General features: G+C 39.9%; 1 protein-coding gene across 4 annotated transcripts in view; it reads left to right on the top strand.

Moving 5' to 3' along the window:
- Positions 1-26050, top strand: part of DERA (deoxyribose-phosphate aldolase) — a 120174-nt gene that overhangs the window by 17359 nt on the left and 76765 nt on the right. The window contains exons 1-3 of one of the 4 annotated variants that reach the window (XM_030321827.1): positions 6361-6390; positions 11524-11589; positions 15241-15364. The exons of 2 other annotated variants lie outside the window; for them this stretch is intronic. In XM_030321827.1, coding sequence (XP_030177687.1) covers positions 15298-15364 — 67 coding nt within the window. In that variant the 5' untranslated portion in view covers positions 6361-6390; positions 11524-11589; positions 15241-15297. Of the gene's footprint in view, positions 1-6320; positions 6391-11523; positions 11590-15240; positions 15365-26050 lie in introns of those variants that run through there. One more of the 4 variants, XM_030321829.1, reaches the window with a different exon arrangement.

A 26050-nucleotide genomic window follows, 5' to 3' on the forward strand; every position in this document is an offset into this window, starting at 1 on the left:
AATGAAATCTTATTATTTGTAGTTCCATTCTGTAGCATTCCAGTTACATTTTTGATGGGACAGATTGTCTACACGTTTGTTTTAGCACGTAAGTATCCCCCAGACTCTTGTAAGACTAGCACAACATGCGGCACAGGTAGTTGCTTTATGCATCTTTTTTATTGACTTACAATATGAACTCAATAAGTAGCAGGGCTTTTTTGCACATTTTCAAATTTTAATTTAGGAAAGTGTGTCATCTACTCTCTCACTGAGAGGAAAGTGTTAAATAGATTTTCTTGGCAGCTCTTAGCTCCTGGAATAATTGATCAAATCTTCTCAAAGGACTGAGAGTTGAATCTTTACCCAACAGGGGGCCACAGTTGTCTAGCTTCTTGGTGAATTTCTCTAAGGTCTAATGATTCATTCTGAACACTAGGCACATTTAGGGGTTTGGAGAAACTCTCATCAGAAGTTTTCCCAGAGTATGTTAAATTGAAAGACTGTATATTTGGAAATCCGGACATGGTTTAGTAACTTATGGTGTACATTCATGAGAGTGTATAGGAGTAAAACCAAGATCTTGGCAATGAAATGTCTTGTGAGATGGGAGATTTTTCTCTCTCAGCAATTTTGTTTAAGATGTTAATTCGGCTGAAAAGCATGAAGGAAGTGATTTTTTAGAGGACAGTTTTTGAAGGGTATTGTCAGTTTAAGGATTAATGCACAGCAATGTTTGGTAAATTGTGTGTGTGTGTGTGTGTGTGTGTGTGTGTGCGCACGCGTGCGCGCGTGTGTGTGTTCTGAATTTGACAAGCATGGACGAAACCCATGTAGATCCCTAACTTGCTTTGCTTGACACGGTCATAAGCATAGATAGAGGCTGAACAGCCAATAATTGATTTAGGTGGATAGAGTGGATCCATTTCATAAAGGTGAAGGATAGGCCAGGTAGAGAGTAAAAGAAACTGTAAAGAACTTTTTGTCATCTTGTTTCCAAGATATTTTCTCTTATCCTTGTAAAGCAGAGCATCTGGGATACAGTGATATTTCAGTCATGGTATAAGTCCATATGTTAAGCCTAGAATGTAAGTCCTGATGGTCTGTAAGAAAGGAAAAGCTGCCTCATTTAGGAGTATAATGGTTGCTAATGACATTTCTGAAATACAGGGAAAAAGAAATAGCAGGATTCAACATAGAGAATTACTGGGAGACAAACAGTGATCCTTGATGTGGTATGTGTCCCTGATAGCACATCTCTTGGGAGAATTATTAGAGTGAAAGGAATTTATAAATAGCCAGTAGTTTATAAGCATTGAGGTGAGGTTGGCTCTTTGGTTTCAATCTTGGGCTCAAACTCTCACACCTGAGTTTTTTGGTCAGCTAATCCTTTGAGAAGATTCCTTTGAGAAAACAAGAGAAATGTAAACAATATTCCCCATACCCTTTTGTCACACAATATAAAGCCTGCTGGTATTCATCCTGATTAATTATAAAATGCTTCACCTCTTCTCTTGTTTAAAGTATTATCTTATTTTTATTGATTGTTTTATTTTAGAGAGACAGAGAAAGAGTACAAGCAGGGGCCAAGGGGGAAAGAGAGAGAGAGAGGGAGAGAAAGAGAAAGAAAGAGAAAGAGAAAGAGAAAGAGAAAGAGAAAGAGAAAGAGAAAGAGAAAGAGAGGGAGGGAGAGGGAGAATCTTAAGCAGGCTCCACACTCAGCACAGAGCCCAATGTGGGGCTCTATCCCACGACACTGGGATCATGACCTGAGCCAAATTCAAGAGTTGGATGCTTAACCAAATGAGCCACTCAGGCACTCCTAAAATATTATTTTATTTTTATTGACCATATGTCTATGTGTATATAGATGTATACATTTTTATCGACCATAGCGTTAAACTCTCTAGCTCCATCCATTTTGTTGAGGATGGCAAGATTTTCATTCTTGTTTATGGCTGAATAATAGTCCAGTGTGTGTGTGTGTGTGTGTGTGTGTGTGTGTGTGTGTGTATCACATCTTTTTAAAAATATTTATTTTTGAGAGAGAACGAGCATGGGTGGGGAGGGTCAGAGAGAAAGGGAGACAGAATCTGAAGCAGGTTCTGTGCTAACAGCAGAGAGCCTGATGTGGGCCTCCAACCCACAAACTCTGAGATCATGACCTGAGCTGAAGTTGGACACTTAACTGACTGAGCCACCCAGCTGCCCCCACATCTTCTTTATCCATTGTCTAGAGAAAGATACTTGGGCTGCTTCCATAATTTGGCTTGGTAAATAATGCTGCTATAAATGTAGGGGTGTGTATATCTTTTTGAATTAGTGTTTCTATATTATTTGGGTAAATACCCAATAGTGGAATTACTGGATCATACAGTAATTCTTTTTTTAATTTTTTGAGGAACCTCCATACTGTTTTCCACAGTGGACACACCAGCAGAGGCCAAGTGTTCCCTTTTCTTCACATTCTGGCCAACATTTGTTGTTTCTTTTACTTTTGATTGTGGTCATTCTGACAGATGTGAGGTGGTATCTCATCCTGGTTTTTATTTTTATTTCCCTTATGGTGAGTGATACTGAGCATCACTCAGTGACATTTCGTGTGTGTGTTGGCCATCTGTGTGTGTTCTTTGGAGAAAAGTCTGTTCATGTCTTCTGCTCATTTTTTAAAAATTTTACTTTAGAGAGAGTGAGTAGGGGAGAGGAGCAGAGGGACAGAGAGAGAGAGAGAGAGAGAGAGAGAGAGAGAGAGACTATCAGGCAGGCTCCATGCTCAGCACAGAGCCTGACATGGAGCTTGATTCCATGACCCTGGGATCATGACCTAAGCTGAAATCAAGAATCAAGAGTCAAATGCTCAGTTGACTGAGCCAGCAAGGCACACCTCTCCTGCCCATTTTTAATTGGATTTTTTTTTTTTTTGATGTTGAATTGTGTAAGTTCTTTATATACTTTGGATGATAATTCTTTTTCAGGTATGTTATTTGCAAATATCTTCTCCCATTCAGTAGGTTTTTTAAAATTTTATCCGTTGTTTTCTTTGCTGTACAAAAGCTTTTTATTTTGATGTCCCAATAGTTTATTTTTGCTTCTGTTTCCCCTGCCTCATGAGACACATCTAGAGAAATGTTGTTATGGCCAATGTCAAAGAAATTGTCTGTCCTCTTTTCTAGGATTTTTATGGTTTCAGGTGTCACATTTAGGTCCTTACTCCATTTTGAGTTTTTTTGTGTGTGTGTGTACTTATGATGTGAGAAAGCGGTTAGTTTCATTCTTTTGCATGTAGCTGTCCAGTTTTCCTAGCAGCATTTATTTGAAGAGACTGTCTTTTCCCCTATTGCATATTCTTGTCTCCTTTGAAATTAACTTGAAAGTAATTGACCATATAATTGTGGATTTATCTCTGGGCTATCTATCCAGTTCCATTAATCTACGTGTCCGTTTTTCTGCCAGTACCATACTATTTTGATTACTACAGCTTTGTAGTGTATCTTGGAATTTGAAATTGTGATACCTCCATTTTTATTCTTCTTTTTCAAGATGCTTTGGCTATTTGTGGTTCCATACAAGTTTTAGGATTGTTTGGTCTAGTTCTGTGAAAAATGCTATTGGTATTTTGAGAGGGATTGCATTAAATCTGTAGATTGCTTTAGGTAGCATGGACATTTTAACAATATTTATTCTTCCAGTCCATGAGCATGGAATATCTTTCTACTTATTTGTATCATTTTCAATTTCTTTTATCAGTGTTTTATAGTTCATGGAGTACAGATATTTCCCCTTCTTGGTTAAGCTTATTCCTAGGTATTTTATTATTTTTGGTGCAATTGTAATTTGAGTTGTTTTCTTAATATCTCTTTCTTCTGCTTCATGATTAGTGTATAGAAATACAACAGATTTCTGTAAATTGATTTTATATTCTGTGACTTTGCTGAATTCATTTATCAGGTCTAGTAGTTTTTGATGCAGTCTTTAGGGTTTTCTGTATGTCATCTGCAAATAGTGAAAGTTTTACTTCTTCCTTATGAATTTGGATGCCTTGTATTTACTTTTCTTATCTGAGTGCTATGGCTAGGACTTCTAGTACTATGGTGAATAAAAGTGATGAGAGTGGACATCCTTGTCTTGTTCCTGATTTTCAGGGAAATCTCTCAGTTTTGAGCATGATGTTAGTTGAAGATTTTTCATATATGGCCTTTGCTATGTTGAGGTATGTTCCTTCTAAGCCTGCTTTGTTGAAGGCTTTCATCATAGATGGATGTTGTAGTTTATCAAATGCTTTTTCTGCATCTATTGAAATGATCCTATGGTTTCTATCCTTTTTCTTGATGTGATGTATCACATTGATTGATTACGAATAAATCTTACTTGATCATGCACAGTGATTTTTTTAATGTATTGTTGGATTTTGTTTGTTAGTATTTTGTTGACAATTTTTGCATCTATATTCATCAGAGATATTGGTTTATAGTTCTCTTTTTTGGTAGTGTCCTTATCTGCTTTTGGTATTAAGGTAGTATTGACCTCATAGAATCAATTTGGGAGCTTTCTTTAAAAGAATAGGGGTATCTGGGTTGCTCAGTTGGTTGAGCGTCTGACTTCGGCTCAGGTCATGATCTTGTGGTTTGTGAGTTCGAGCCCCGCATCGGGCTCTGTGCTGACAGCTCAAAGCCTGGAGCCTGCTTCAGATTCTGTGTCTCCTCCTCTCTCTGCCCCTCCCATGCTCATGGTCTGTCTCTCTCTCTCAATAATAAATAAACGTTAAGAAAAAAAAATAAAAAAAAAGAACAGTTACTACCTTTTCTTTAAATATTTGGTAGAATTCACATGTGAAGCTTCTCGTCCTGAACTTTTGTTTGTTGGGAGATTTTTGATTACTGGTTTGATTACCCTTTTTTTAATTGCTGCTAATTGGTCTGTTCAAATTGTCTATTTTTCCCTGCTTCAGTTTTGAGGGAAAATATGTTTCTAGGAATTTATCCATTTCTTTTAGGTTGTCCAGTTTGTTGACATATAATTTTTCATAATATTCTCTCATAATCCTTTGTATTTCTTTCTTTTTTTTTTGACATTTATTAATTTTTGAGAGACAGAGATAGAGCACAAATGGGAGAGAGGCAGAGAGAGACACAGAATCTGAAGCAGGCTCCAGGGTTTGAGCTCACAGCACAGAGCCTGAAACAGCTCGAACCTACAAACAGCGAGATTGTGACCTGAGCTGAAGTTGGACACTCACCCAACTGAGCCACCTAGGCGCCCCATAATCCTTTGTATTTCTGTGGTGTCGTTATTCTCCTCTTTGAGTTCTGATTTTATTTATTTGAGTCCCCCCCCCCATTTTTTTATTGAGTCTGTTTAAGGGTTTATCAATTTTGTTTATCCTTTCAAATAATCAGTTCCTGGTTTCAGTGAACTGTTGTTTTTAGTTTCATTCCCCCCCCGCCCCCCGATGTTATTATTTCCTTCCTTCTACTGGTTTTGGATTTTGGTTTTTTTTCTTTTTCTAGCTCCTTGGTGTAAGGTTAGGTTGTTTACTTGAGATTTGGTAAACAGGTCTGTATTGTTATAAACCTCTCTTAGAACAGCTTTTGCTATATCCCAAAGATTTTGGACCATGTGTTTTCATTTTCATTTGACTCCATGGATTTTTTAATTTCCTCTTTGATTTCTTGGTTGACCTATTCATTGTTCATTAGCATGTTATTTAACCTCCATGTATTTGTGCTCTTTCCAGTTTTTTTCTTATGGTTGATTTCTAGTTTCATGGCTTTGTGGTAGGAAAAGATGCCTGAATTTGTTGAGACTTGTTTTGTGGGCTGATATGTGATATATTCTAGAGAATGTTCCATATGTACTTGAAAGAATTTGTTTCTGCTGTTTTAGGATTGATTGTTCAGTATATATCTGTTAGATCCATCTGGTCCAATGTGTAATTCAAAGCCACTCTTTTCTTGTTTGGATGATCTATCCATTGATGTAAGTGGGATGTTAAAGTCCCGTAGTATTATTGTATTGCTATTGATTAGTTCCTTTAGGTTTGTTACTAGCTGCTTCATGTATTTGGGTGTTACCCTGTTTGGTGCATAAATATTTGCAATTGCTATATCTTCTTGTTGGATTGTTCCCTGTATGATTATATAGTGTCCTTCTTTGTCTCTTGTTACAGTCTTGGTTTTAAAGTCTATTTTGTCTGATATATATATGTATTGCTACCTCAGGTTTCTTTTCACTTCCATTTGCAATGTAAATGGTTTTCCATCCCCTCACTTTCAATCTATTTATGTCTTTAGGTCTGAAACAAGACTCTTGTAGGCAGCTTATGGAGGAGTCTTGCTTTTTTATTCATTCTGTCACCCTGTGTCTTTTGATTGGAATGTTTAGTCCATTTCCATTCGAAGGAATTATTGGCAGGTATGTATTTATTCTGTTACTTATTTTATGGTAGTTTTTGTAGTTCTTTGTTCCTTTCTTCTCTTGCTCTTCTCTGTCGTGATTTGCTGGCTTTCTTTGGTGATATACTTGGATTCTTTTCTTTTTATTTTTTGCGTATCTATTACTGGTTTTTGATTTGTGGTTAGAATTAGGTATATAATGTTATGCTATAGCAATCTATATTAAGTTAGTGGCCACTTAAGCTTGAACTCATTCGTTACTCCTCTCCCCCCACATTTTAGATATATGGTGTCATACTTTACATTCCTTTATTTTGTGAATCTTTTGACTGATTTTTAAAAAAATTTTAACATTTATTCATTTTTGAGAAAGAGAGACAGAGCATGAGCAGGGAAGGGGCAGAGAGAGGGAAACACAGAATCTGAAGCAGGCTCCAGGCTCTGAGCTGTCAGCACAGAGCCTGATGCAGGGCTCGAATTTACGAATTATGGAATCCTGACCTGAGCCGAAGTCAGACGCTCAACCAACTGAGCCACCCAGGTGCCCCTTGACTTATTTTTATAAATATGCCTAATTTTACTGCTTTTGTGCTTCCTACTTTTCATACTCCTACTTATGGTCTTCTACTCACAAAATCCCCTTTAACATTTCTTGTAGGTCACGATTCCTTTAACTTCTGTTCATCTAGGAACTTTATCTCTCCTATTCTGAATGATAGTCTGGCTGGATAGAGTATTCTTGGCTGCAGGTTTTTTTTTTTTTTTGTTTTGTTTTCTTTCAGTAGTTTGAATATATCATGCCACTCTGCCTCTGGCCTGCAAAATTCCTGCTGAAAAATCAGCATATAGCTGTATGGGGTTTCTCTTGTATGTAACTATTTTCTTTTCTCTTGTTGCTTCTAAAATTCTCTCTTTATCAGTACTTTTTGCCATTTTAATTATTGTGTGAGTTGGTGTGGCCCTCCTTGGGTTGATTTTGTTGTGCTTCTTGGATCTGGATTTCTGTTTCCTTTCCCAGATTCATGTTATTTTTTCAGATAATTTTTTCAGCTGTTATTTTTTCAGATAATTTTTCTGCCCCCTTTTCTCTCTCTTCCCCTTTTGGGATTCCTATAATGCAAATATTATGCTTCATGGTGTTGCTGAGTTCCTTAAGTCTACTTTCATTTTTTATTATTTTTTCTCTCTCACCTGCTCAGCTTGATGACTTTCTGTCCTCTAGGTCATTGATCTGTTCTACTTCCTCTAGTCTACTGTGTATTCCATCTAGCATATTTTTAGTTTCAGTTATTGAGTTCTTTGTCTGTGATTGGTTCTTCTTTACATTTGCTGACTCTGTAGAGAGTCTCACTGAGGTCTTCCACTCTTTTCTCAAGTCCAGTGAGTATCTTTATGACCATTACTTTAAATTCTCTTTCAGGCATATTATCTGTTTCATTTAGCTCTCTTGCTCTGATTTTTGTCCTGTTCTTTCATGTAGGACGTATTCCTCTGTCTTCTCATTTCTCTTCTCCTCAAGAAGTCAGCTACATCTTCTGCTCTTGAAAGTAGTGGCCTTATGAAGAAGAGATCCTGTAGTACCCTGGAGTGCAGTGTCCCTTGTTCACCAGAACGTGGCATAGGGGTGTCTCTCATGTAGTGTGCACCCTGCTATTTTGGCTAAGCCACTTTTGCCTTTAGTCCAGTTGTCTGCAGTGGCTGTCTTTGCCTCTTGTGGGCAGGTTTTATCCCTATGGTGTTAGTGGGCCAGTCTGGGACCACCTTGGGCTTGAGTTGAGTCAGACCCGGCATTTTCCAGAAATGCAGTAGCACTGAACTGTAGGGTGCTTTTCCTGTGGTGTCTCTTGAGAAGCATTCACTGGTGGGCAGCGCCTGCATGCAGACCAGATGTCTGCCCCAGCCCACTTCTGGGTTCACAGTCAGACAGGTGTGTATGGTTATGTTCCCTTCTCTCCAGGGCAGGAGTCACTTTGGAGTGGTGCTGGCTCCTGTCGGGGCTGCTTGCACATTGCCAGGCACCATTTCTCACCCTGCTTATGGCACCACTTTCGATGGGCCGTGGCCAAGGATGTATTGGAAGGGGCAGGTCTACAGGAGAAAGCTGGCCTGTGGTGCACAGTGTTAGCAAGGTTTGTACAGGCCTGCTGGAAGGGGACCTAGATTCACTTTAGAAAACTGCCACGAGGCTAGAAGGGCGAGTCCCCGGGAGAATATGGGGGTGGGGTGCACAATGTTAGCAAGGTTTGCAGGGGTCTGCTGTGGGAGGGAACCTGGAGGAGAGGCCTGGCTGCAGGGGGTGTGTGCACAGGGGAATGTGAGGGCAGCAAGTTAGGTGGAGAGTAGTGGCTGGACCTGGTTCCTACGGGTGTCCATGTGTCTAGGCTGGGGGGTGAGGGAGGGAAATGGTGACCGTCAGCTCTTTAGTTCTTAGAGAAGTCTTTCAAGAAGTCTGTAGTTCTTGGAGAAGCCTCTCCAGCACACATTCAGATTAGTAAAGAAATTTCCCTCTCACATGTCCTAGTCATTTTCATACTGCTACTTCCGTGTTGTATTTCCCCAGGGGCTGTTTGTTGTGTCTCTAGGGGCAGGACTCCATTTCCTCTCACACCCTGCTCTCTGACTCTCCCAGAGCTGACCCCACAGATTTTTAAAGTTCCAGACATTAAGCCCTGCTGATTGTAAGAACTCATGAAATTAGGCCTCTCTGGCTTCCAAAGCCGAATGTTATGGGGATTCATCTTCCTGGTCGGGGTTCCCCATATGTGCTTGGTGTGCAGATCTGTTTCTCTCCCCTGTCTGCACCTGCATGTCTCTCCTTCCTCAGGACAGTCCAGCAGTCTGCCTACCCTCTTTGATGTGGCCTCTTCTCTACATTTAGCTGTGGAGAGTCTGTTCTGCCCATCTTCAAGTCGTTTTCTGGGTTATTTACACTGATGTGGACGTTACCTGGTTGTATCCATAGGACAAGATGAGCTTAGGATCTTCCCACTCCATTGTCTTCGCCAGCAGTCTCCTGTATTCTAGATTCTATGCCGTGTTCTTGTTGACAAATTTGCTGATGTTCTTGTCCCCATTATGTAATGTGATCTCCTTCTTTTTTCTTTTTGGAAGGTGAAAAAATATTCCCATTGTCTTCAGCATTCTGAAATTTCATAGCGATGTGCTTTGGTGGTGTGGACTTTTCATTTCTGACATAACATTTTTAATTTCTAAGAGCTCCTTAGCTTTCTAATTTCAAGTTTTCTCCTGCTTCCTGCAATGTTTTCTTCTGAGTGCCCTCCACTTGCTCGTCTCTACTCCCCTCCAGTTATTTTTATGCTGTATCTTTTGGGTTTGAAGCTTTCCCCATATATCAGATAATCTTTTTTTGTCCATTCATATTTACGAATGAGACATTTGTGTAGTAAAGAATTTAGTCTTGTCCAAAGAGGTTTCTCTTTCACCCTAAGCCCCTGGAATGTCCTGCCTCATAGTGTATTTACTTGGGGCTTTGGGCCATGACAGATAGTCTAACAATGTGGTTCATGTTGAGTACTTTGGGTCAAGTGGTATCAGCTCTACTCCCAGAGGCGCTGGAGACTGAGATCAGCCCCTGGGAATTAACCACATCTCTGTGACCATCCCCTGATAAAAACTCTGGATGTCAAAGCTTAGGTGAGCTTCCTTGGTTGTCAGTATTCTGTACATATTCTCGCACATCACTGCCAGGAGGCATTAACACTGTCCTTTGCTCCACTGAGAGCAAATTTGTCCTTTGCTCAACTGGAAGCTCTGTGTTTGGAACCCTCCTGGACCCTCTGTCTCTTCCCTTGGCGGAATTTAATCCATATCTTTTTGTTGTGATAAACCGTCACCATGAGTATAATAGCTTTCTAGCTTTCAGCAAGTTCTGTAAGCCTTCTAGTAAATTATCAAATCTGAGGTGGTTTTGGGGATCCATTCCCCATGAGCTTATAATTGGTTTCAGAAGTGAGGGTTGTCTTGTGCATTTCCTCCAAGCTTTGTAGCAGTAAGAAGCTTATTAGAAGCTTTCTGGACATGGATGGGACTCATAAGCCATAGGGTGATATTGCTGGGCCATTTCACCGAGACTCCAAGTTCAGTGTCTGGGGGTCTTTTTTCTTGGCCTGAGCAGTTCCTCCAGAATTGAATCATCCGGTCTTTTGCATAGGTGAACATAAAACTAACTGCTGGTGTTTTCAGAATTGAGTAGGGAAGGGTAGTAACACTGAATATCAAATTCCATTTATTCCTTCTATTTTTCTCTGTGCTACTCTTGACAGCAGAAGCAGTACAAGATGTTGAGGGAACACATTAACAGGGACACATAATGTATATGGGCATCAAGGAGAGATTCATAGAGAATATTTAAACTGATACCCATGGATGGGTAGTGGGAGCTAGCTCTGTGAGAATAGAAGGAATAGTGTTCTAGGTAGAGGGCTTATAAATTGATTTGAATAGATGTGTCAGTATTATTTGGAGAGGGGGAGCAAGTAAGGTGTCAGTCTGTTGTAATCAGAAAAATAGGACCAGGGATATAATACCTAAGGGAATTTGTAGGTTGAAGGGAATACCTCTGATGGTGGTTAATCGATACCATGTCTTTTTCAGATATGTATAAAGGCATTGAGGGCCCAAATGAAAGTTTTGTTTAGGAGTCAGGATTTAAATTTGTTACCTGGGTATGTGAAGTTTGACTTGTTATGAAAAGTTGAATATTTACATTAGTCATACATTTTCTTGTTAATCTGTGTTCTTTGTTGACTTTGCCTTCCAGATACCATTTTAGTTTTTTGTTTTGTAATGGTAATCTGGCCAACTAGAGTAGTTTTAAGGAGATACTGAAACTTAGATTAGCTATTGCTTATACCTAAGTATTTAGATGGCTTGAAGAACTTTTGAATTTGCCTTTAGAATACTAGGGCACTAGTATTACACTTCCTGGGTTTAAAACTTTCAGTGTCTTCCATTTGTCTGTTGCATTAGATTCAATCTAGTATTCATCTGCCCATCTTCACCTTTCATGATACATTCCCAGCCTGTCTTTCAGCCTTTGTTTCTGTCTCTCTGTACTTGATTCTTCAGACAAAATAAAATTTAAAAAAACGTTTGATTATTCCTGAACTAAATTTGAGTTCTTTCACCTCAGGGTCTTTCTTAGAATGCTTCTCCTGCCTTCTCAGCCACCTCACTCCGCCCCACCCAGAGAATGCATGTAAGTGTTCTAAGTTATACTTGTTCAGAATATCCCTTCAGAATATCCCCATTTGATTTACGTCTGCATTTGACATTATAATTTGACATCGAAAGCAAAAGAGCCTACCCATTTGGCCCTGTTTTTTCCCCGTTTACCTTTTTCTTTTAACCATTTTATTTAATTAATTAATTTTTTTAAAAAGTTTTATTTATTTAAGTACTCTCTACACCCAGTGTGAGACTCAAACTCATGACCCCGAGATCAAGAGTCACACGCTGTACTGACTGAGCCAGCCAGGCACCCCTCTTTTAACCATTTTAAACTAAGCTTTAGTTTTTCCTTCCCAGGTTTTTAAAGAAGTAAGTGTTTATTCTACAGAACTGGGAGAAATTTGACTGTTTTTCCCTTTTTCCATTCTATCATATATACCAACTGATTAAATAAATTAACAGTGGTCCAGTATTTTAAGTCTGGAGTGTCTTGTGTCTGAATTTCAGTGTCTTGTGTCTATGACGTGACCTTACCTATGCAACCACTTATTTATTCCCAAACACACTTCTTTGTCTTTGTGATTGTTTTGGTAACAGGCTATAACCATTCCTGAATTGGTCTTCATTCACATTATACACAGTGTTTGAAATGTCTTCCTTCTCTTGGACCTGTAGTTAATTTCTGCTAATCTGTTAGGATGAGCTGGCTTGTTGAACCCTTCTCTGGCTGCCTAGTCTTCTTCTTATGACAGAGTTGGAGCTGGAACCCAGTCTCTTGCCTTGTTCTGCACTGTCATGCCTGCTGTTCAGATTAATTGAATGATGCCTGTGGATGAGTTTATCACAGAAGACGCATCGTCTAATCAGCTATACTATGATAAAACATTATAAGATACCTGTTGAGGGCCTGTCATAGAGTAAATGCTTCATAAACAGTTGTCCATGTTTTCCCATTTTCTTTTTTTTTTTAATATATGAAATTTATTGCCAAATTGGTTTCCATACAACACCCAGTGCTCATCCCAAAAGATGCCCTCTTCAATGCCCATCACCTCCCCTCCCCTCCCTCCCACCCCCCATCAACCCTCAGTTTGTTCTCTTAAAAACTGTTTTCCCATTTTCAAATCCAGTGATGACCCATATCACAGAGCCAGAATGGGGATTTCCTTTTTTCCAGGGTAGTGCTGTGTACCCAGAGCTGATACCCCATGTGCTTATGAATTTCCATCATTGCCAATCTAGTATTAGGCCCCAGTAGATAGCTTCTGGGTTTGGATTATTACCATTGTACTGTTGAAGTTTTACAGTAAACTCACTTGGAACTATAGTAAATTAAAAATGAAATAGGTGGGAAACTGCTGGGTATTTTAACTGCCTCTTTCTTTGACTTCTCGATTCAAGCCAAGAATACATTTCTCAAACAGCTTTGATATGCGGATTGCTGAGGAAAACTGTATAGTTCCAATCTGGCAGGTTAAGAGTTCTTTGAAATAGTTAATGAAATGCTTCATACTGGGAACCTGGTAGAAATACTTGGTTTCTGAAAAACCTTTTCATAATGCTTCCCGTAAGAGTTTAAGAAAATGCCAATAGAGTAAAAAGTATTGCTTTTTTCATAGATTTGAACATATTTAAACAATAGTGAAAACAGTGCATGGTGAAAAGCTGACCTCCCAGAGAGGTCAGACATCGGTTGACACCAGTTTTATTATAGCACATGATATTTTCAATGCTAACGGAACTCTTTGGAAGACAGTTTAGAAACACAATTGAGGGACACCAAGTTTTGAAAAGCCAAAAAATAGATAAGCTTTGTAAATAAATTAGGCTGAATTTAAAAACATGGGTGTCTATCACTATGCTATTTAACTCCCAGAGTTTCACTATTTTTTTAAAAATAAATTTAATGGAAGGGCACCTGGGTGGCTCAGTCGGTTAAGTGTCCGACTTCAGCTCAGGTCATGATCTCACGGTTTGTGAGTTCAAGCCCCACGTTGGGCTCTGTGCTGACAGCTTGGAGCCTGGAGCCTGCTTCAGATTCTTTGTCTCCCTCTCTGTCTACACCTTGCCCACTCACACTCTGTCTCTGTCTCTCTCAAAAATAAACATTAAAAAAATAATAAATAAAAAAATAAATTTAATGGAAATATGTCTCAGTCTGTCCAGGCTGCTATAACAAAAACACCACAGACTGGGCAGCTTATAAACAACAGAAATTTATTTCTCACAGTTCTGGAGGCTGGGGAGTCCAAAATCAAGGTGCCAGCAAATTTGGAGTCTGATGAAGACTGGCTTCTCCATCAATGGCTGTCTTTTCACTGTTAACTTCACATGGCAAAGGGCCAAGGGATCTTTCTGGGGCCTCTTTTATAAGAGCACTAATCCCATTCATAAGGGCTTCATTCTCATGATTAATCAACTCCTAAGGGCCCTACCTCCAAATGCTGTCACACTGGAGAGTAGGTTTCAACATATGAATTTGTGTGTGTGTGTGTGTGTGTGTGTGTGTGTGTGTGTGTGTGAGGGAAGATGATGCAAACATGCATGCAGACTGTGAGACACCATCTATCTATCTATCTATCTATCTATCTATCTGTCTATATACACACTCACACAGTGAGATGTGCTAGTCTTAAATGTATAGTTTCTATAGACACGTACAAATGAGTTTTGGTATGGTTTGATTTATATGTTTATATTGGTGGAGTGTGAAATATTTACGTTTTAAAGTTGTGGGGAAAAAAAACTTTTAGTTTGCCATTTTATACTTGTGACACTGTTTACTATTGGTAACTTTTCATATTGGTTTTTGTATGTTATGTATTGCTATGAAATAAATGGCTCCAAAACTTAACAACCTAAAACAATAGACATTTATTAGCTCATAATTTTTGTGCGTCAGAAACTTGGGAGTGGTTTAGCTGTGTGGTTTTGGTTTGGGGTCTCTCATGAGGTTGCAGTCAAGTTATCAGCCAAGGCTGCAGTCACCTAAATGTTGACTGGAGCTTGGGATCTAGTTTCAAGGTGGCTCCCTCCCATGGTTGGCAAGTTTGTGCTGGCAGCTGGTGAGAGCCCTCAGCTTTTTGTTAATGTGGACTTCACCCTAGGGCTGCCTGAGTGTCCTTGTGATGTGGCATCTGTCTTCTCCCAGAGAGAGTGATCCAAGATAGTAAGGCAAGAGCCACAATGTTTTTTATTGCCAAATATTGGAAAGTACAAACTGATATTTCCACAGTATCTTATTGGTCAGTCCTGTTCATTGTGGAAGAAGCATGAATACCAGGAGACAAGAATCACTGGGGGCAATTTTGGAGGTTGACCATCATGGTTTCCCTTATTCATTATGTTATTTATTTTAGCCTGGTTTTGTTTATAGTTTCCTTTAATTACTAAAAATTTCAAACATTCTGAAAAGTAGGACTAATGTAAAATCACCCGTAGATACCAGTCACCTAGACGCAACTGTCATTAATGGTTTACAGTGTGCTTTGGCAATGTTTTTCTGAAATATTTTAAATTAAAATTGTAGACATCATGACATTTCATTTGTGCATACTCATTTATGTCTTTAAGGAATAAAGGTACTTTCTTACACTATCATAATATCATTGTCAATAACCAAATTTGAAATAATTCCCTGATACTATCTAATACCAGGTCTTTATTTAAATTTCTCCAGTTGGACCCAAATGTATTTTGTAACTGATGTGTTCAAGCCAGAATCTAAATAAGGACCATGCATTATATTCCGTTGTTGTATTTGTCTCCCTTCATCTGGAGCAGCGCTTGTTTCTTTTACTGCCGTGAGTTTGATGATTTGAGATTATCTAACTTGTTTATCTGATTATTTTCTCCTGATGTCATTTAACTTATTTTTCTCTCTTCTGTATTTCCTTTAACTTGGAAGTCATACATTAGTTTGGGTTCTTTTGAAAAACAGAATCAGTAGTAGGTATATGAATATAGATACAGATACAGATTAAGAGATTTAATATAAGGAACTGGCTCACATGATTATGGAGTCTGAGAAGTCTAAGATCTGCAATTAGTGAGCTAGAGACCTAGGAGAGCCAAGGTACAGTTCCAGTCCAAGTATAAAGGGCTGAGAACCAGAAGAACCGATGCTGTAACTTCTAGTCCTAGTCCAAAGGTCCAAGACAGGTGAGTAGATGGTGTAAGTTCCAGTCTGAATCTGAGAGCCTGGGACCCAGAAGAGCCAGTGGTGTAAGTTCTGGTCTAAGTCTAAGTCCGGAGGCAAGAGAAGATCAGTGTTCCAGCTCAAAGACAGTCAGGTGGACAGAATTCTTTCTTACTCAGCCTTTTATTCTACTCAGCGAATCAGATGAGGCCCAGCCACATTGGGGAAGGCAACCTCCTGTACTCAAGCTACTGATTCAAATGTCGATCCCATCCAGAAACACCCTTAGAAGACACACCCAGAAATAATGTTTGAACAAACACCTGGGCACCCCATGGCCCAAAGTTGATATATAAAATTAGCAATCACTTATTTAAAATCTGATTAGATTGAGATTAAACAGTTCTGGTAAGATTACTTCATAAGTGATGCTAATATATTGTGTCATATCATGAGGCTCATAATGAATGCCTGGTAATCCTGCTGTCAGTGATACTAAGTTTGATCATTTGTTTAAGGAGATTGCAGCTGCATTGGCCAATTCTGTGCTTCTAGCTTGCCCTTTTGACCTGCAAGTAATGTATGAGGTGATACTTTCATACCATGTGAATAGCTAGTTCGCCACAAACTTTTCAATCAGTGTCTTTTGTATCAGGGTCTGGGATTGATGTCTCCTACAGCATTGATTCGGACTGCCCTTGGCTCACTTTAGCCAATAGAGTGCAGCTGAAGTGATGCTTTCCTAGCTGTTTCTATGATTCTGGGAGCCCTCAGCTGCCTTGTGAGGGTTCAGCTACTCTGTTAGAGAAGGCACTTGGAAAGGGAGAGGTTCTGGCCCTACATAGAGAACGAGAAGGACACCAAGTGTCCCAGCAGAGCTTGCCTGTATCAATTATTTCGTTAAGCATGGCAAAGTGATGTGGTTTATAATTTGGTTCTTTGTGCTGTTGAGTCCTACAGTTTTCTTCTCCCTTCCCCTCAGATGCTAACACTTCTTCCACAAAAGATTTCTCATCAGATAGTAGCTATGCGATGAATCTTGGTTAAGTGAGTGAATGGCTGAAATACTGTGTTCTAGTGTATCAAGGCTTCCCCAAACTGCCAGTCCCCTTTCTCTATAATCTCTGTGTTTATCATTGATTCCTCAAATGTTATTGATGATTGGCTGCGTGTCACTTAAGTGCAGTGATGGGGAGCTGGGTGAGGGGAGGTAGAAATTTGTATACTAATGAAACGGTCTTAGTCTCTTGGCTTTCGGGAAGCTTCTCCTGTTGACAGCATCTGAATAGACAGTTCAACAAACAGTCCAACATAACCACTAGATTACGTGCCTGTGCCTGATGCATAGTGAACACCTAAATACTTAGTGACTGATTTAGGTAAGAATTGTATTTGCATAGGGGCGCCTGGGTGGCGCAGTCGGTTAAGCGTCCGACTTCAGCCAGGTCACGATCTCGCGGTCCGTGAGTTCGAGCCCCGCGTCAGGCTCTGGGCTGATGGCTCGGAGCCTGGAGCCTGTTTCCGATTCTGTGTCTCCCTCTCTCTCTGCCCCTCCCCCGTTCATGCTCTGTCTCTCTCTGTCCCAAAAATAAATAAACGTTGAAAAAAAAAAAAAAAAGAATTGTATTTGTATATTATCTGTTAAGGTTCCAGTGGACTCAGAGGAAGCTTTTGTGATTGAAAGGCTTGGGAAAGTTCCCAGGCCGACGTAGAGTAGGATTTTTGATTGGGGTGACCTGGCATGCAAGCTAGATACTTTAGACAGTGAAAAGGAGTGCTAAAATACTTTAAATGATATATAATTAAAAAATATTTATCAACTGACTTTTTATATTTTAGTGGATCTTTTATTCAAGAGTAAATAGCTCTATTCAAAAACTTTTAAAAAACAATTCATTCTAAAACAAAATATATTAATGTACATCAAAACCAAAAAATGGGGGCGCCTGGGTGGCTCAGTTGGTTAAGCGGCCGACTTCGGTCAGGTCATGATCTCACGGTCCATGAGTTCGAGCCCCATGTGGGGCTTCTGTGCTGGCAGCTCAGAGCCTGGAGCCTGTTTCAGATTCTGTGTCTCCCTCTCTCTGACCCTCCCCCGTTCATGCTCTGTCTCTCTCTGTTTCAAAAATAAATAAACGTTAAAAAAAAAATTAAAAAAAAAAGCCAAAAAATGTATTCGTATTAATTACCTCAGCATTATAAAGCAACATAAGTTGAGTTATTGCCCTGCTTTAACCAGTTTCTTTAAAAAAAATTTTTTTTTTCAACGTTTATTTATTTTTGGGACAGAGAGAGACAGAGCATGAACGGGGGAGGGACAGAGAGAGAGGGAGACACAGAATCGGAAACAGGCTCCAGGCTCTGAGCCATCAGCCCAGAGCCCGACGCGGGGCTCCAACTCACGGACCGCGAGATCGTGACCTGGCTGAAGTTGGACGCTTAACCGACTGCGCCACCCAGGCGCCCCAACCAGTTTCTTAACTGTATCAATCTATTATGTCATTGGTATTTTTTTTTAAGATTTTTTTTTTTTTTATTTTGAGAGGTGGAGGGAGGGGCAGAGAGAGAGAATCCTGGGCAGGCTCTGCACTGACAGCGATGTGGGGCTTGAACTCACAAACAGTGAGATCATGACCTGAGCTGAAAGCAAGAGTCAGACGCTTAACCAACTGAGCCACCTTGGTGCCCCTATCATTGATATTTTTTTGAAGAACATTGAAAATGTTTTTTGAAGAACATTGAAAATTTTTTTTAAATAATTACAATGTTCACTAATTTTTTTAAAGTTGCATTTTATTTTTTCTTAAATTTGAAATTCTTGACACCTTCAATTGATTCTTCTCTGTAGAACATATTATTTCTAATTGAGAACATCCTTTCTCTACAGATGGTGAGGTATCTGGTAAGCTTATAGCAAATTCTGTAAGTGGAGGGTGTTCTCAGTTCTCATTTTTTAAAAACTGAAATGCATAAATATTTTGGCACAAATAGTTTCACAGCTAATGTATTTTTGCCTCCATCGCAAACAAAATAATATGTAATTTGATAAGACAGAACTTGTCAAATAAGATGTCTCTGCTTAAGATTCTTTGGAATGTTTTGCTAAATCTAAATACTGTAAAATCTCAAACCTTCTCAATTTCATTTCCTTCCAGTACAGAATATAAGTGTAACCAACTTAAAATAGAAATTTATGGTAACTAGTCTTCAAATATGGACCAGGTTTCTGGGATTCATGTCGCCTACAGCATTGATTCGGGCTGCCCTTGACTCACTTTAACCAATAGTTTTTCAGAAGTGATGCTTTACTGCCTGTTTCTATGATTCTGGGAGCCCTGAGCTGCCTTGTAAGAGGTTCAGCTACCCTGTTGGAGAAGGCATTTGGAGAGGGAGAGGTTCCGGCTCTACATGGAGAAAGAGAAGGCCATCTAGTGTCCCAGCAGAGCCCAGTCTTCTAGCTGCCTTCTGTAAGGCACTGGGTATATGAGTGAAACCACTTTGCACGTCCCAGCTCCACTTGACCCACAGAATCAGGAGAAATAATAAAAGAGTTGCTGATTTTAGCCATGGCATTTTGTTGTGATTTGCTTTACAGCAGTAGATACTCAAAACAGATTAAGTTGTGGTATTCCAAAGTGCAGCTTTAGAATTTTAAAACTAAGCACCTTATTTACTACTTGAAATGCCCTCATTTAATTTGTTGAAATTTTGTCTTTACTTTTGTAGTGATAAATCTTAGTGTCTTCCTGGGTGCAATATTTACAATTGTCACCCATGCTAGTGGTTCACTAAGTTTCAAAAGCTGGAGGCTTTTGGTGTTTTATTTATTTAACAGGTTTTTTTTTTTTTTATAAAGATTTTCAACTGATTTTGAAAAACAGTAAAGCCAAAAACCATGCAAAGGTCTTGTTTATAGAATAGTTTAGGGCTAGTTGTACATCAGCTTCGATTGACTGACAAAATAGTCCTTGCTCTTCCAAGAGTAAGATGAATATTTCTAATATTCATCTGATGATGATCAGTAAAGAGAATGTGCATACTGCCGGGAAGAAGTATTTATTTTTAATTAAACATCAGCTTTCTCAGAAAGATCAGGTAGTTCACTTATTCTGTGTGTATATGAAATATTTAAAATTTGACAGCTACAGCTTGTACTTTGTTACAATGTGGAAGTTTATTTGGATGAAACTGTAAATTATGTGTCTGTCACATCCATATCCAGGTATCTTTCTGCTCCATAGATTTCTTAATTTAATGAGAAAATTGTTTTTATCATAATAGTATATTCCAACAAAATTTGTACCCATGTTATCGTTGCAAAATCAAATAATGATGTGTTCAACACCATCCTCTTTAACTGAATTTACAGTGGGGGTCACCATGATGTCAGATGTTTTACCTTCAACAAAACAGACTTCTAAATTTTTTTTCTTGGATTTGATAAATTTGATTTTTAAAATGAGCCAATATTTGAATTAATTTAACACATTTTCTCTTTGAAGCACCCGTGACTCTGATATAAAACTGGTATTTTCTAGTTATTTGTGAAGTTAGGCTTCTAGAGCCAACAACTTAGTAGCCACTGCTCTACTTCTTATACACACGCTAGGAAATTTGGATTAAAAATGAGCAGTATTTAGAGTACAGATCTGCCTCAGCATATGGTGGGGTCACGCCCTGACGAACGCATCGTACGTTGGACATATTGTAAGTGGAAAATCCGTTTAATACACCGAATCCAACAAACATCATAGCTTAGCCTAGTTTACCTTAAACATGCTCAGAACACTTACATTAGCAAGTGGGCAGGATCATCTGACACAAAGCCTATTTTATTTTATTTTATTTTATTTTATTTTATTTTATTGAGACAGAGAGAGAGAGTGAGCAGGGGAAGTGCGGGGTGGGGGGGGGGGAGAGAGAGAGAGAGAGAGAAAGAATGAATGAATGAATCTTAAGCTCCATGCTGGGCATGGGGCCATATGTAGAGCTCGATCCCACGACACTGGGATCGTGACCTGAGCTGAGATCAAGAGTCAGACGCTCAACCCACTGAGCCACCCAGGTGCCCCTCAGGGCCCTTGGTGCCCCTCAAGTAGTCATAGAATGTATTAAATCCTGTACTGACAGCGAGAAACAGAATGGTTGTTATGGGTGCAGGGGGTTTGTCAGCGTATGGGTGGTTTACCCTCCTGATCTCGTGGCGGACTGGGAGCTGTGGCTGTTGCTGCCCAACATGATGAGAGAGGATCCTACCACATACCGCTATCCTGGGAAAAGGTCAAAATTCAAAATTCGAAGTATGGTTTCTACTGAATGCATATTGCTTTTGCATCACTGTAAAATTGAAAAATTGTAAATTGAACCATTGTAACTTGGGGACCATCCATACTCATTTTATCTAAAAGGAAAGTCATGCTTCAGAACTTTATGGAACTGCATCTTCTGAGGCCGTGTTAAAAAGCCATCTTTAAGCACAGGCTTCTTAACATAACTGCTAATTTTTGAAGTATGTATAAAGATGCTTTTTAGCAGATTTGGGTCTTAGAGTGAGTGACATCTCTGTAGAGCTATGTTGGCACACTGTAAACGTTGAAAAGCATTTTGTGCAAATTACAGATCATCGGCTTTTCGGAGAAATGGAAGTTCAGAATTTAATATTTCATTAAGCATACTTTTTTTGAGCTCATTGTTGCTAATAGATTTTTTCAAACTAAAAAGGACTAACCCTAAATAGTTTTAGATTTACAGAATGTAAAAAATGACAAAAACATTGCTTTCAGTTCGTTCTCCTCTAGGAATCTAGATATTCCCCATACACGTTCCTTATTTGCCTAACGTACAGTTTCTCACACTTCTCATGCCCTACTGACTGGTGGTGTGGTGTGTCTGCGTCTCTTGTGGGTTTGGGCCCAGGCCAGGGCACAACTGGCCGGTTAGATTCAAATGACTGCAGAGACACAAGAGTGTTGTGTATTTCTCCTACCACCTCCCAAGACTGGAAGGAGTTAGCTGTTGGTAGCCACAGATGTCCCAAGTACCCTCAGTTTTCAGTGAATGTCCTGCATTCCGGGAGTGTTAGTTTTGTTATGTCTGGAAGATGGGGGAAGAGTCGAATTGTGGTCTCTTTACAGAGTGAAGTACATATTAGAGTGAGATCTCTGTTCACTACACTTTCCTCTTACATGATTACTGGAGAATACGGTAGAAGCTGGGGTCTCTGAAACCCAGCCTGGTTTATTTTGTTCATTAAAAATTTTATTTTATGTTTTTATTTGAGAGAAAGAGTGTATGTGAGCAGGGGAGAGGGGGAGAGAGAGAGAGAGAGAGAGAGAGAGAGAGAGAGAGAAAGAGAGAAAGAATCCCAAGGCGGCCCTATGCTCAGTGCGGAACCTGTTGTGGGCCTCCATCCCACGACCCTGGAAACATGACCTCAGCCAAAATCAAACGTTGGAAACTCAACCAACTGGAACGTTGGAAACTCAACCAACTGAGTCACCCACGTGCCCATATTTTATTTATTAAAATAATGAAATATGGAAGCAATGCTAAACCGGATGGGACAGGGAGTGTCAACTGAGTGTGTCCTGGGCCAATTAGGATGACAGGTTGACTCTAGTGAGGACCAGAAGCTCAGCAGATGGACCTGATTGTGCTGAGTATTTGATTTTACTCCAGTGGTCAGAGCGTGGATGCAAAGGGATCAGCTCTGATGGTTTGTTCCAGTCTGTGAACTTTCCACACAGAGACTTAGCTGAGGATATTTGTGGGTACTGCGCAGAAGGAATTCTTCCTTGATTTTTGTGCTCTGTGAACCTTCCAGCTGCTTGTAGAATACCAACTCTTCTTGGACTGTTTACTCTCCAGATGGCACCAGAGAATAGGCAGCTCTTATTTGTCCGAAGGCAAAGTGTGAAGACTGAAATGGTACAGTCAGTGGACTGATGAGGTTATGACCACTCTCTCCTCCCAACTACCATTGTTCTGGTTCAAGCTACCACCTGCTGTTGCATGAGCCTCCTATTGGCTTCCCCACAGCAGCCAGAGGGACCTCCTAAAATGTAAATCTAAATCAGATCATTTCATTCCTCCACACAGAGTTCTCTGAAGACTTCCTGTCTCACATCTAAAGTCTTTTCTGTGCTGAAAAAGTCCTTCTTAAGGGGCTTTCAAACCTTACGGGCCATGCTTCACAACAGGCCATGTACTTTATATTACAGCCATGTAGTACATGCCTACATATGTATAATTGAAACAAAATGTCTGTACATGACCCTTATCTGTATTGTATATAAGGTGTCCTGATGTTTTCCATTTTGTTTCTTCTTTTTAAAAAATACTGGTTGTAGCTGACAAAGTTGATTTCATGACATGTCCATGGGTCATGGCTCTCAGTGTGGAGAACATTTTACTCTATGACCTGGTCCATGCCTGCCTCTTTGACCACTATCTCTGCCACTCCCAGTCCTCCTTGTTTACCATCCCCCAGTTACACCTGTGTCCCTGCTTTGCCTCAAACATGACATGTTCGCTCTTGCTTTAGGGCTTTTGCATTTGCTCCGCTCTCTGCCTACAGCACTGTTTCCCCTGGTTGATGGTCTCTTTGGTCACCTCCTTATTTAATATGGGGCTCTGCTCCGTTGTTTTCATACCAGAAATTCTCCCTGAGCATGCCCATCCCTGCATTCTCCTTTCTCTTATCCTATGTAACATACGTTCCATAACGTGTTCAACATATATTTATACGTTTATATGTCTTATCTCATTAGAAGAAGCTTTGTGAGAGTATGGATTTTGTTTTTTCATTCACTGCTGAATCCACAGAGCCTCAAGCAGTGCTGGCACCATCGTGTGTACTCCCTTTTTATTAGTTGAATGAAAGAATAAATGTAATCCATTGACGGATTTGTATCGACCAAACTTTCTAGGAGCAAAGTCCCTGATCTTAAGTTTAAGCTATCGACTTTGGCACGGAGACCCCTATATAACACTCAGTGAGCAGGCCTAATGCCATTTGGTCCAGGAATTCTGGGGTCCTGTGTACCTGCACATGGACTGGAAAGAGAATGTGGTATCAGGGAAAGTCTGGACCTTTGGCCCCATAGACTCCTTAACTATGCAGAAGGGCATTGCTATGGGTGGGCCGGTGTGGGCCTGTCTCACCCAGGTGTGATATTAGTATCATATAGGATTTATATAATAATCAGGTTCTGTCTGGTGGCCTGTGGTGCTAATGCTTTGGTGATCTTTTCTACGGGAGCAGTAATGGTGGCATTCTGATGTTATCCCTTCCACCTGGCATCATACAGCTGTGTCAGGCTGGGTTTGTGGAAGAGCTCAGTGGCAAGGTAGGTCACGACAGGTTTGGAGTGTGAAATGCCCCAGGGAGGCGTCCTACGATGCTGATGTCTGGACTACAGTACCAGATACCTTACTGGTTTACCTACTGTAGTCTCTCTCCACCTGTCCTGCACACTCCTGCTTGTGTGCCTCGTAATTCAAAAGAGTTTAATGTAGCTTGTTTTTACTGCTCAGTAAGATAAAGCTTGCACTTGGTAAAGATTTTCAGTTTTATGGAACTGCAACATGAGAAAGTAGAAATTTTATATAATTCTAGCTCTGAAGAGAAGAAACCCTCCTATCAATTTGGTATGTATTCTACTTTTTTTTGCACATGTACCAACAGAGATATGTTTTATACTTGTATTGTTTTTGTAAACATTTTTATTTTAGAAAATCACTGCTGTGCGGGTCGCTTATTTTCACGGAGTAATGCACCATGATCGGTTTTCCATGACAGTACTTACTGATCTACCTCATCCTTTTTAATGGCTGGATCATATTCTGTTTTATGGATCTGCTATATTTGATTGAACCAGTCATGGATCTTGGTACCCCTTGTAATAATAGTATCATAAATACCTTTTCATATTTGTATTTGTGTATTTGTGTAAGCGTTTCTATGGGACATATTCTGTATGCTGATTATTTTTAAAAAATACTTCTTTGATTCTGTTACAGCCCAGTTTGGAAATCTTCAGAGGCTCTGATCACTTACAGGAGAAAGTCTAGACCAGTGCTGTCTAATAGAAATACAATGTGCGGGGTGCTTGGGTGGCTCAGTTGGTTAAGTGTATGACTCTTGATTTTGGCTCAGGTTGTGATCTTGCTGCTTGTGAGATCGAGCCCTGCATTGGGCTCTGTGCAGACAGCACAGAGCCTGCTTGGGATTCTATCTCTCTTCTCTCTCTGCTCCTCTTTTCCACACACTCTCTGTCAAAGTAAATAAACTTAAAAAAAAAAAAAAACAACGGGCAACACAAAGTAATTTAAGGTCTTCTAGAATCCACATTATAAAAGGTAAAAAACAGGTGAAAATTTTTTTAATAACTTTTTATTTAACCAAATATTTATTCAACCCAAATATTATATTGTCAGTGTATAATCAATACCAAGACATAATTACAGAGATATTTTGCATTCGTTTTGGTGCTAAATCTTTGAAATCTGCTGAGTATTTTATACTTAAAGCATATCTCAAATTGGACTGTTCCACATTTCAGATGCTCGGATGGCCACATGTGGCCATTGGCTACTGATTGGATAGCACAGCTCTAGACTCCTTAGCCTTGCACTTAAGAAGCTTTACAAATAAGCCACAGTGAATCACGTAGAGCCAACTTGCTTTTACTCCTGACACTCTATTTCCCTTAAACCTTCAGAGGTTCCACTTTTTTCTTCTTGAATCCTGCCCATCCTTCGGGTAGGCTTTCTCAGCGTTGGCACTATTGACGTTTGGGGCCAGTTACTCTCTGTTATTGGACCGTGCTGTTGGTCCTGAGCCTGTTACTGGTAGTGGTCTTGGTTAGGAATGCCCGCAGTGCCCACCTGGGTACATCATTTGTGGCAAATTCCATAGACAGTTCCCCTACCGGGGCTCCTATTTGTGGGTGGGCCACCTCTTCCTGTTCTTGTCACAGCTGCAGGGCACACTTCAGCAAAAATCATCAGGGAACTTTGAGGATCAAGACTTATTACTCACAGGTCCTGGAGAGTACACGGCACACCTGAGGGCCGCAGTGTGTAGTTTCAGGTAGAGAGAGAGCAAGTGTGCGTGCACAAGCGATGACCTGTGTCTTTATTTAGGGTCTCAGGGTGGGTGTCTAGGGTTTTGTGGGCTCTCTCTCTATTGGTTAATTTAAAGCAAAAGACCAGGAATTGGAGCATGAGAAGGGGAAGCAAGGTGACTCAGGTGGTTGTCTAGGTTACCCAGGGCTCTCTGAGAGAGGGACCTTCATGTGGGGGCGCTGTCTAGCTCCTTGTTGCTTGGTTTGTTAGCAGCAGTGTCATA

The sequence above is a fragment of the Lynx canadensis genome, chromosome B4 (genome assembly GCF_007474595.2).
Source record: "Lynx canadensis isolate LIC74 chromosome B4, mLynCan4.pri.v2, whole genome shotgun sequence".
Taxonomy (NCBI): Eukaryota; Metazoa; Chordata; class Mammalia; order Carnivora; family Felidae; genus Lynx; species Lynx canadensis.